This window comes from Esox lucius, chromosome 13, assembly GCF_011004845.1.
Source record: "Esox lucius isolate fEsoLuc1 chromosome 13, fEsoLuc1.pri, whole genome shotgun sequence".
NCBI classification, from domain to species: Eukaryota; Metazoa; Chordata; class Actinopteri; order Esociformes; family Esocidae; genus Esox; species Esox lucius.
This window is the reverse complement of record NC_047581.1, coordinates 38,409,798-38,422,350: the sequence shown is the minus strand read 5'-3', so window position 1 is coordinate 38,422,350 and position 12,553 is coordinate 38,409,798. Positions and strand designations below refer to the sequence as shown.

Genomic DNA, 12,553 nt, shown 5'->3' with positions numbered 1-12,553 from the left:
TATGCTCCACCTTAGAATTGTATTCATCCTTTCTGAAGCACTATTTACACAACGTTTTTCTTTAGTTTATTTTTCTATATGTAGATATTCCTTTTATTATCTATATCTTTACAATATACACTAAGCAAAACGGCTAAATTGATTAATATAATATTAATAATATCGCGTTTTACCGCGGACCTTTATTTTGAAGGCAAAATCGGTAAACCGGAAGTCTTATTGTTGCTACGGAATCTCTAATGTTGCCTGCATGACGCTACTAGATACTTGATGTGAAAAACATCTGGTGTGATGACTACTAAACCGGAAGCTTTGAAGTTTTTATAAGTTGCGGAAGTACACAGTAGTTGCTACCTATCTAGCTAATTCTTGACCTGTCTGAAGCTTTACTTGATGGTTACAAAGTCTACTAAACCTAAAATTGAATGAAATACTTATTCATATATTTTGTCGGTTAAATCTACAGGTTTATTTTCTCAACTTGGTGAGTATTTGATTATCTTGCGTAAAATATAACTAACGTTAGCTTATGTAGCCAGAAGGCTACTGTATCCTTAGCAGAAATACTGGCTCGCCTTTATTGACAGCTCGCTAACCAAGAATTGCTTTCAATTCATGCTCTCCCTTGCTTTTTTTTTTAACCTTTGGTGATGCTGTTACATAGTTATATGTTCATATCTAGCTAGCAAGCTAGTTATGTTGACTGCGGCTGGATGACAACATATGAATAAATAAATAATGATTAATAGCAAGCTAGTTGGATCGGTAGTGGGAGAGCCAGCTAACGTTTTCTATCGATTCAGCATAGAGTTGATTATGTGTGCTAGTTAATCAAACGTTCTTGAATAGAAACACTAATTAATTTTTGTGCGAAATTATGTTTACCCCAAAAGGAAATCGAATACAACCTTGTGTAAACTTAAGTAGTTCTTTGTTGCCTAATAAAAGGTTTAAATGTGTGCCCGTAAAATCGAGCAAGGGCTTTATATATATATGATTAATACATTTTTCAGTGATTGGAACCCCTGTCAAGTGTCATAGAAGAGGTGGGTGAAAGCACAGCTTTCCAAATGTAGTCATCTATACGGTTCAAAGCCTTCATACTAACCTGGATTGCAAAGACAGTTTAACTGCTTCTTGACCGGGACTTATTTAGACCTGGTACCCAAGGTGGGTACAGTTGATTATTATTATCCAGACTAATAGCCAGCATGCTCCAGACCTCGTAGGGTAAGGTTTAAATACCCCAAATGCAAGGTGTCATTTCAGATGTAGCCTAATAAAGGTACTACTTCCTGTCAGTCTTGTGGGAGAAACGTTCTGATGGCGGCCCACACTGATGTTAGTCTGACCCCTGAGGAGCGTGTCCGGGCCCTGACTAAAAAGGGCAGCTATGTGGATGTGAATGACGACGTGCCACCTAGGAGGTACTTCAGGTCGGGAATGGAGATGATCCGGATGGCCAACATCTACACAGAGGAGGGGAACACTGAGCATGCCTTCGTACTTTACAACAAATACATAACGTAAGAGATAGCAAACAAATGCACTACCCATGCACCATAAACCCAGCAGGATTTTGGAGTACTGTCTCAGTTCTTGATCTCTTCAGAGATTTAACCTTCAGAGATTTAACCTTCAGAGATTTAACCTTCAGAGATTTAACCGTCAGAGATTTAACCGTCAGAGATTTTATCTTTATAGTCAGAGATTCTATTTTCTAAATAATGATTATGGGAGCTGTTTTTTTATTTTATTCCTGTGTCTGAAAACAAATGTTGCTCATTTTTGTAAAGAAGTTCTTGTGATTCCTATATAAAGGAAATAATTGAATGGGAAACTTACCTCTGTGTCAGGTCTGGGAAATGAACTCACCTATCATCATGTTTCAATTCAGGCTCTTCATTGAAAAGCTTCCCAAGCACAGAGAATATAAAACCGCCAACATTCCAGAGAAGAAGGAGACTCTTAAGGTAGGAGGGTTCTGATAGCAACATCAGTAGTCTTCTAAAATGATCTTCACAAAGATGAGCTAATGAATGACCCCCCCCCCCCAAGGAATCTTAATAGTTAAATAAAAGAAATCTGCATTAACATTTTACTTTTGAAGCATATTTCAGGAGTCTATGTTAATAAATGGTATTCCTTGGCTTCCTGTTTCACTGGAGTATGAAAATGAGGTTAAATGCTAGTGAAGAAATTGTTAATTGAACAGTAAATATGTATTTTACCTGGTCCATTTTACCTTGTCATTAAACGCTTGTGTTTTGAAGTGGGCAGTCCACATGCAGAGCGAGGGATCTCAGAGATCTGAAAAGAATCTGTGTGGAGAAATGGCCTAAAATCCCGTCTGGTCTGTTGTCATGTTTTAGAAGGCCCAGAGCCATTATCCTTCTGGTGTGTTGTCATGTTTTAGAAGGCCCAGAGCCATTATCCTTCTGGTGTGTTGTCATGTTTTAGAAGGCCCAGAGCCATTATCCTTCTGGTGTGTTGTCATGTTTTAGAAGGCCCAGAGCCATTATCCTTCTGGTGTGTTGTCATGTTTTAGAAGGCCCAGAGCCATTATCCTTCTGGTGTGTTGTCATGTTTTAGAAGGCCCAGAGCCATTATCCTTCTGGTGTGTTGTCATGTTTTAGAAGGCCCAGAGCCATTATCCTTCTGGTGTGTTGTCATGTTTTAGAAAGCTCCGAGCTGTTACACTTTCAAGGGGAATATGCACAAAGTACTTAAAGCTTGATTTCCTTGAATCTATATTGAAGTCCAATATGTTCCACATGCTGTCAGATTTAGATATATCTCTACCTGTGTGCTGAATCTGCTTCCTGGAGTCTGTCCCTAAAGGTTCCAGAAGCTTTTCAGCTATTGTAGTGTTCTGGAAACCTCTATGGCCCTGTGTAAAGGAGTGATTTGGAATTCTCTTATTTGTCTTCCCTGACTGATTTTTTCATGTGATGTGTTCAAATAGAGGCTGAAGGAGGTCGCCTTTCCTCAAGCAGAGGTGCTGAAGAAAGCTCTCCTCAAGAGATATGAGCAAGAATATGCCCAGTTTATCATCCGAAAGGTAACGGCCGTGACTGAAGTCTCCCAGGGCTACTGCCCAGTCTCCATCTGCAGAACCCCCTTGTCTCACAAATGATCTGAATGTCTGTGTCTGACAGCTGAAATGATCTGAACGTCTGTGTCTGACAGCTGAAATGATCTGAAGGTCTGTGTTTGCAGAAAGCAGAGGAGGCTGTTTTTGCCCAACAGCAGTCAAAGCAGCGGGCTCTGGATGCTGAACGGGAGCGTGTGGCGGAGCTTCAGCGACGGCAAAAAGAACAAGAACAGTTCAGCGCCTTTGAGGAGATGATCCGGTTGGTAGTCTGCCAACATAGAATTTGCCCAATACCTTGTCAAGTTTAATTCATTAATTATTTTATTATTTAAAACTGATTTGAAAGGGGATAGTGGTCTAAGTCAGTGCATGGGCCATGAATTCAAAGCGACCAGCAGTGGACATCATGAATTCCGGGGGGGATAATTTAATGAAAGTACAAATTAATATTGACACCCATCACTTGATAATTAGGCGCCAGGAGCTGGAGAAGGAGAGGCAGCGGGTCCTCCAGGAGTTCCACGCCCCTGGCACCCCTCCCCCTGACACCCCTCTTCTCCCGGGGATCCAGGGGCCCCCCTTGCCCCAGGCTGTGTCCCCCACACCACCTCAGAGTCCTGGGGACAACACCAACCACCGTCGGCCTCCAGGGGGCAGCACCTTGCCCACCGCACCTCCCACCTTCGACCGGTCGCTGAAACCAGGAAGCCTGATCAGCCCCAGCGGGAGCAACAGTGAGGCCACACACACACACACACACACACACGTGCACACAGGCACACACACACACACACACATTATTTTTCCATTTAACATACATGTCAATTCCTCCGCCTCTACCTCTACACGCTACCTTGACAGCAGTATTATCAATGGCATGAAGTCCATCAGAGAAGTCCATATTAGCAGTGTTTGTAGGTCTTTTTAAGACTAGGGGAGGGGCAGCCAGATGAGGAAGCATCCAATTGTCAACCCAAGTATTAACCCCCAAGGCTGCATGTTGTCAGTTCCCAAATGCTCTGCATGAGGCTACAGTGAGAGCCTGGTTTGAGCAGAGGTTAGTGCCATATCTATTCAGATGTAATTCATCCCGAAGAAACAAACACAACCATGCTCAAACGCTCTTATTTTACTTCTCTTTGGAGTAACTATGGCGCTTCTGGTTCCTCATACACACACACTAAAGGCTGTGTAGTTGATAACCAGGTGGGTGTCTGTTCTTGTCCTGTTTGTCCAGATACAATGGATGGCATTCGGCAGCTGGCTGTCCCCTCAGAGCTGTGTAAGAGCTTCCTGAAGCTGGCTGAAGCCAACACCCACCGCGCTGTGGAGACCTGCGGCATCCTCTGTGGAAAACTGGTAAGGCAGTGACATCATCCCACTTGTGAGAATGACATCAGACTAGTGAGACGATGATGTCATCCTACATGTGTGTTTTCCAGCTGAGGAATGCCTTCACGGTGACCCATGTGGTCGTGCCAAAGCAGAACGGGGGACCAGACTACTGTGACACGGAGAATGAGGAGGAATTGTTCCTGATCCAGGATCAGTATGACCTCATCACCTTGGGATGGATCCATGTGAGTTACAGTAACAACTGACCCGGAAACAGTTAGACCCTAACTGACCCGGAAACAGTTAGACCCTAACTGACCCGGAAACAGTTAGACCCTAACTGACCCGGAAACAGTTAGACCCTAACTGACCCGGAAACAGTTAGACCCTAACTGACCCGGAAACTGTCAAACACCCTAACAACTGACCTGTGTTGTCTTCCACCCACACTGTTGTTAAAAAGTAATAATGCAATTTCTGGGGTATTTCCTGTAAATATGTGTTTTCTCAGACTCACCCCACCCAGACAGCGTTTCTCTCCAGTGTGGACCTTCACACACACTGCTCCTACCAACTAATGATGCCTGAAGCCATCGCTATCGTCTGTTCTCCTAAGTTCAACGAGTGAGTCTGGACTACTACAACAGTAATACTATAACAGTACTACTACAACAGCTGTTCATCATGTGGCCAGTGTCTGTCTGCTAGCAGTTGTTTAATTACATTAGCTAATAATAGCCTCTAGTTGTTTAATTACATTAGCTAATAATAGCCTCTAGTTGTTTAATTACATTAGCTAATAATAGCCTCTAGTTGTTTAATTACATTAGCTAATAATAGAAAAATAATTTACTTCACATTTATCATTTACTCACCCTTTATATTTTTCAAAAGACCTCACTTTTAGCGTTATCTCAAGCCTAAAACAGTTGAAGAATTTATCTATTTCCACACCCTTCTAATTATAATATGACACAAGGAAAATGGGATATGTCTAATGAGGAAAATAGGAAATAGATAAATTATTCAACTCTTAGGCCTGAGAAAATAGTCAAAATGAGGATGAGTAAATGATAATTGGAAGAGGAAAATAAATACCTTTTATAAATACTTTTATTTACTTTTTGTTGGCTTATTGTAGGCAAAGGAAATAATTTAACACTTATTTTTATATATCACTATCCTTTAAATAATTTACTCATCCAATAACCTTTCACTGACATTTGTCATCTCTGGGATTTCATATTGTCATTTAATTACATTAGCTAATTATAAATACTCATTGTTTAATTACATCAGCTGATAATTGCTAGCTGTTTAATTATTTGCTTGCTAGCTTATTTATTTTATTTTGTTTAATTACATTAGCAGATTGTAAGTAACTGTTGTTTATTATTATTTATTTTATTTTGTTTAATTGCATGAGTACTTATTATCAGCTAATGTTGCTAGTTGTCTGCTTGACACAAAGCCACACGCTGTAATTTGCCCTTTTGCCTGATTGACAGTAATGTGTTCATAGGACCGGGTACTTTAGACTTACTGACCATGGCATGGAGGAGATCTCTACATGTAAACAAAAAGGCTTCCACCCTCACACCAAAGAACCTCCCCTTTTCACTGTGAGTACAAACACATTATCATTAATATACCTTTATTTCCACAAGGAACACAGACTAAACCAAGGTCTCCTCTATGGCTGGGCTGTGTATACATGTTCCCACTGTTCAGGTACAATGATTAAAAACAAATAGAAAAAACACAGTTAACGGACAAAACAAGACACTCACTGATAGCACAAGACAAACAATCCATTATTCAGCTTTGTCTTAGTCAGTTATTAGCGTTATTAGCGTTATTAGCATTGTACAAATTCATGAATGGCAACAGTATGTACCGCTATCCCAAAGCTGCATTGCAAGTGGAAAACTACTCTAAAACACTCCAAACTAAGTGGTGTTTTTTACTTTAGTTCAAGTTCAGAGTTCAAAAGTTTTTTTTGTCATTTGCAATAAGTGTAGAGATCTTGCAGGGATGGCAGGTAAGACCTTGTGATGCTCTCTGCTGTTTTAATCACCCTCTGAAGTGCTTTATGGTCGAGGGCGGTGACACAGCCTGTCAGGATACTCTCCATAGTGCATCTGTAGAAGTTTGTGAGTATCCTGGAATCCATGGCAATTCTCCTTAATTGGCTTAGGAAGAAGAGCCGTTTCCTGGCCTCCTTCACCACAACGTTAGAGTGATGAGACCAGGTCAAGTCATCACTGATGTTGACACCAAGGAACTGGATGTTGTGAACTCTCACTACTGCAGACCCATTGATGTGTATGGGGGCGTGGTCTCCCCGCCGCTGCTTCCTGTGATCAACAATCAGCTCCTTCGTTTTGCTGATATTGAGCTGGAGGTTGTTATCCTGACACCATGAAGTCAGTGATCAGGCCAATGATGGTGGTCTCGTCAGCAAACTTAACAATGGTGTTGGAGACGTGTGTTGCCAGGCAGTTGTGGGTGAAGAGAGAGTACAGGAGTGGGCTCAGCACCCAGCCCTGGGGGGAACCAGTACTGAGAGTCAGTGAGGTGGAGGTGGTGTTGCCCATCCATATCACCTGGGATCTGCCCGTCAGGAAGTTCAGGATCCATCTGCACATAGTGGGGTCGAGACCCAGATCCCTGAGCTTAACCACCAGCTTGTGGGGCACAATGGTGTGGAAGGCTGAGCTGTAGTCAATGAACAGCATTCTCACATATGTGTTCCTCTTGTCCAGATGAGAGAGTGCAGAGTGGAGGGTCAGAGCAATGGCATCCTCTGTGGATGTGTTTTGTCTGCAGGCAAACTGTAGCGGGTCAAGTGTTGCAGGCATGGAGTCTGTGATGTGTGTTTTAACTAGCCACTCAAAGCACTTCATGATGATTGGTGTGAGTGGTACAGGGGGGTAGTCATTCATGATGATTGGTGTGAGTGGTACAGGGGGGTAGTCATTCATGATGATTGGTGTGAGTGGTACAGGGGGGTAGTCATTCATGATGATTGGTGTGAGTGGTACAGGGGGGTAGTCATTCATGATGATTGGTGTGAGTGGTACAGGGGGGTAGTCATTCATGATGATTGGTGTGAGTGGTACAGGGTGGTAGTCATTCATGATGATTGGTGTGAGTGTTACAGGGGGGTAGTCATTCATGATGATTGGTGTGAGTGTTACAGGGGGGTAGTCATTCATGATGATTGGTGTGAGTGTTACAGGGGGGTAGTCATTCATGATGATTGGTGTGAGTGGTACAGGGGGGTAGTCATTCATGATGATTGGTGTGAGTGGTACAGGGCGGTAGTCATTCATGATGATTGGTGTGAGTGGTACAGGGGGGTAGTCATTCATGATGATTGGTGTGAGTGTTACAGGGGGGTAGTCATTCATGATGATTGGTGTGAGTGTAACAGGGGGGTAGTCATTCATGATGATTGGTGTGAGTGTAACAGGGGGGTAGTCATTCATGATGATTGGTGTGAGTGTAACAGGGGGGTAGTCATTCATGATGATTGGTGTGAGTGTTACAGGGGGGTAGTCATTCATGATGATTGGTTTGAGTGCTACAGGGCGGTAGTCATTCATGCAGAGGACTTTTTTCTTTTTTGGCACAGGAACAATGATGGACTTTTTGAAGCAGGTGGGGACCACTGACTGATGTAGCGATAGGTTGAAGATATCAGTAAAGATGTCAGCCAGTTGGTCTGCACAGACCTTGAGGACACAGACTGAGATGTTGTCTAGTCCAGGAGCCTTGCGGGTGTTAATCCTTTTTAGGGCTTTACAGACGTCTGACCTGGTCATTTGGAAAGGGCAGCTGTCCTGGTCCATTTGAGTATCCATGCCGGGGATGATGTTCTCAAAGCGAGCATAGAAAGAGTTCAGTTCCTCTAGGAGGAACATGACAATGTTGTGTTCCTGGAAAGATAGTATACATTTTCGCCATCGGAAATTTCACAGTCCTCTGGAAACTGTTGGTGAAGTTGCTCCATTGATTCTCTCACAGTACGACTCGGGAGAGGCAGAGGTATTTGCCCAATTGCAGAGCGGGTAGAATTGAATTAATCCACGAGCAGGCAAAAGAGCAGGCAAACGAGCAGGCAGACGAGCAGGCAGACGAGCAGGCAGACGAGCAGGCAGACGAGCAGGCAGACGAGCAGGCAGACGAGCAGGCAAACGAGCAGGCAGAAGTCGACATTGATTCAAACAAATACAGTTCAAAATGTATTTGTCAAATGCACCGAATAACACAGTGTCATCCTGCTCAATGAAGTTCTGGTGACATGGTACCTGACATTAACTTAGTATGAATTAAGAAATATATAAAGCTAAAATCAGGCAAAACATATAGCAATAATATGCATAAATGTAAACTAGCACCCATTTTAAAAAGCTAGGTGAAGCAACCTATCTTCACATCGCTTGTTGAGGTTAAAGTTCATGCTCACCTCAATGACATCACTGCTGAAGAACAGAAGCTGTGTATGGTGGCTATAGGAAATAGTTTGCTACTGCCTGTTTGAATTCAGCCAATTCCGCCAGCTGTTTCGTCAGTGTACAGTTTAAAAAGTTGGTGCTACCGCTACAGATCACTGAATGTAGTTTGAAGTGTTTTAGAGTAGTTTTCCGCTTGCAGTGGAGCTTTGCAATAGTGGTACAAACCGTTTCCATTCATGAATTTGGACAATGCTAATAACGCTAATTACAGACTGGGACAGAGCTGAATAATTACAGACCGGGACAGAGCTGAATAATTACTGACTGGGACAGAGCTGAATAATGGATTGTTTGAAAAAAATTAAAAAAAAAGAAAAATCAGAATTTTGGATGAACTATCCCTTTTAACACAGGTGTTATTCCCTCAGTGGCCTGGCGAGGTCTGCAGTGCCCATTAGGTGTAGTAAACTAAGTGCTGGGCAGGGTCGTAGAAGGGCATCAACCCAGCAGCAGGACCGGTATTCTGATGGTAATTTTATCGATCAGAACTCTTTTAGAAGGAAGTACAGAGACGAAATACTCTAGGCACATTCTAACAGTTTTATTAATATTTGCAAATATGAGAGACGCGTCAAACGCTTACAAACATAATCATCCGAGGAGTCTCTAAATCAAAACATGCACAATCCGTATTTATTACATAGAAAAAGGGGTGTGGTAAGATGCTGCCTTCTGTCTTGTCACATAAGAGTTTACCCAATGGGCGGGCTGTCCCCCCCCACATTGGTAACCTCATCAACTCTAGGAGCAGACTCACAGCACCTGGACAAACAACAGAGTCACTAAAGGGTTATACAGATTTACGGGTACCCCTCTAATCCACCTGTGCCGGTCAAGGATGTCCCCCTAGGACAAATACCAGATCCCTCTCGGCATCTTTAACTAGTAACTCATTCATTCTCACATCCAAACAATACCAGGAGGAACAGGAGGAGCACTGCCAGAGCCCTACAAAATGACCTCCAGTGGGCTACTGGTCTGCATGTTTCTGACCAAACTGTCAGAAACTGACCCCATGAGGGTAGTATGAGGGCCCGACGTCCTCTAGTGGGACCCGTGCTCACAGCCCAGCACTGTGCAGCTCGACTGGCATTCGCCAGAGAACACCAGAATTGTCAGGTCTGCCATTGGCACCCGGTTCTGTTCACAGATGACAGCAGGTCTCTCACAAATACGTTTGAATACATGAAACTCGTCTGAAAGTACAAATCATGTACCATCAGAGCATGTCTGACATAGCCCTCTGGAGGATTAAATACATCAGATACACGTTTTGAAATAGTTACACAATTTCTCCCACAAATGTCTGCATGTTGTTATAACAAAATTCACACTGTTCAGTGTATGGTGGTTGTGACCTTTTTACCCTGGGATCTAGAGACCATGCAGAAAACCCTTTCGCCGTCGCTCTCTCTCTGTCACCGTCGCTCTGTCGCTCTCTCTCTGTCACCGTTGCTCTGTCGCTCTCTCTCTGTCACCGTTGCTCTGTCGCTCTCTCTCTGTCACCGTTGCTCTGTCGCTCTCTCTCTGTCACCGTTGCTCTATCGCTCTCTCTCTGTCACTGTCGCTCTGTCGCTCTCTCTCTGTCACCGTCGCTCTGTCGCTCTCTCTCTGTCACCGTCGCTCTCTCTCTGTCACCGTCGCTCTCTCTCTGTCACCGTCGCTCTGTCGCTCTCTCTCTGTCACCGTCGCTCTGTCGCTCTCTCTCTGTCACCGTCGCTCTGTCGCTCTCTCTCTGTCACCGTCGCTCTGTCTCTGTCACCGTCGCTCTGTCGCTCTCTCTCTCCAGGGTTCACACAAGGTTCTTGATACCTGAAAATCATCCCTTTTTAGGCAAAGTACTTTAAGTTATTGAAATTAAAATGCCTCTCCTGTACAATGTCTCGTTTTAAATCTAAAAATTATTCAAATTATAATTTATATTATAAGTGTAGCATTTTCTGTGTGTTACTATCACATGCAAGCTTTAGGCTGTAGTGCTCTCCTGCCTCACTGCAGCAATTCTTAATTGTAAATGAATTCCATCATGTCTAGACATTCATCTTTCAAGGTCCTGGCATTTTGCTCAATGCGAGTACGATTCATCTTGACCACTGTGACTGAGTTCTGTATTAAAGATTAAATATGAATATTAGTTCGTTTTGACCGTTCTTAGTTTAGACTGAAGCTGAAAACACAAGGAAGGCAAGTCTTAGAGCTGTGGTATAATCATGCAATAAAGCACAAGGGGATGTGCTGTATAGCCAATATACCATGGCTACGAGCTGTTTTTAGTGAACCTTGTATGGTGGAGACATTTGGTTGAAAGGGACTTATTTACTTTAAATGAATGTATTTGTTTTATGGCTGTACTAAAAGAAATGAAAGGAAATAGAACTTCAGTACATGAGCATGAATACATGGACTTGTTTAATTTCTGAATTCTTTTTACATTTTTGTTATAAAATGTTAATCTGTATGTCTAGTTTTATGGTTAATAAACCATTTACAATGATATTACTTAGTTCAGGTAAAGTTCTTGTTTAAAAAGTCCTTGAATTTTATTTTGTCAGTGAACCCTGTCTCTTACATTCTCTACATATGTATATAATTAGTATTTTGTTGTTATGCTTTATTAATAGCTTTATAACCTCCTATTGTGCGTCTCACTGACCTCTGCCTTTTTACATTCCTTTTACCTTTTAGGGAGCAGGACACATCACCATTACTGATGACCGAGTGAACATGCTGGACCTGCGGTGATTGGACCCCTCCCTCACATACCACTGACTGACTGGCTGGTCAGAAGGCTGACTGGCTGGTCAGAAGGCTGACTGGCTGGTCAGAAGGCTGACTGGCTGGTCAGAAGGCTGACTGGCTGGTCAGAAGGCTGACCGGGCTGGTGAGATGGCTGACCGGGCTGGTGAGATGGCTGACTGACTGGTCAGATGGTTGATTGACATTAGGCATTTTCCTGGACACAACAATGAAGCCTAATTTTAAGTAATCTTCTATTGGAGGATGTCCATTATGCTCTTTAGTCCCCGGCTAAGCTGTAAATCTTACTCTTGAAGTGCCTGTCTTGGCAATCAGGACAGGAAGTGATTGGAGTAAGTAGGTGGACTCCTTACCTTGTCCTGTTGTCCTCATGCACTTTGACAGCAGACCTTCAGGAGATGACCACACCCCCTTTCTTTTTTAATTATGATACAATATGTTTTTATTCCAGAGATAACTGTGTGTATCACTGTGTCTTCATGACTAGGCCAGCTGCCCAGAGACAGTTAACTGTGTCATGTGCTTTTTGCTAAGATGTGTCTGCTTGGTTTCTTTGTTAGTAACAGAATTTGACTTGTCCCAAACACAACTTTAATATGGAGACCACAGACGGGTTGGTGGGTGGGCAGACGGGTGGATGGGCGGGCAGACGGGTTGGTGGATGGGCGGGCAGACGGGTTGGTGGGTGGGCGGGCAGACGTGTGAGTGGGCGGGCAGACGGGTGGGTGGGCGGGTTGGTGGGTGGGAGGGCAGATGGGTGAGTGCGCGGGCAGACGGGTGGGCGGGCGGGCAGACGGGTGGGCGGGCGGGCAGACGGGTTGGTGGATGGGCGGGCAGACGGGTTGGT

The 12,553-nt window shown here is 43.5% G+C and overlaps 1 protein-coding gene across 1 annotated transcript; it reads left to right on the top strand.

Moving 5' to 3' along the window:
- The first annotated feature begins 314 nt into the window (after positions 1 to 314).
- Positions 315 to 12,340, top strand: LOC105006510 (STAM-binding protein-like A). The gene is made up of 11 exons (XM_010865096.3): positions 315 to 484; positions 1,303 to 1,526; positions 1,898 to 1,973; positions 2,966 to 3,061; positions 3,220 to 3,353; positions 3,569 to 3,828; positions 4,332 to 4,453; positions 4,537 to 4,674; positions 4,941 to 5,053; positions 5,952 to 6,051; positions 11,635 to 12,340. Exons 2-11 carry the CDS (start codon positions 1,324 to 1,326, stop codon positions 11,689 to 11,691), a joined length of 1,299 nt encoding a protein of 432 aa, XP_010863398.1. The 5' UTR covers positions 315 to 484; positions 1,303 to 1,323; the 3' UTR covers positions 11,692 to 12,340.
- The last annotated feature ends 213 nt before the right edge of the window (positions 12,341 to 12,553 follow it).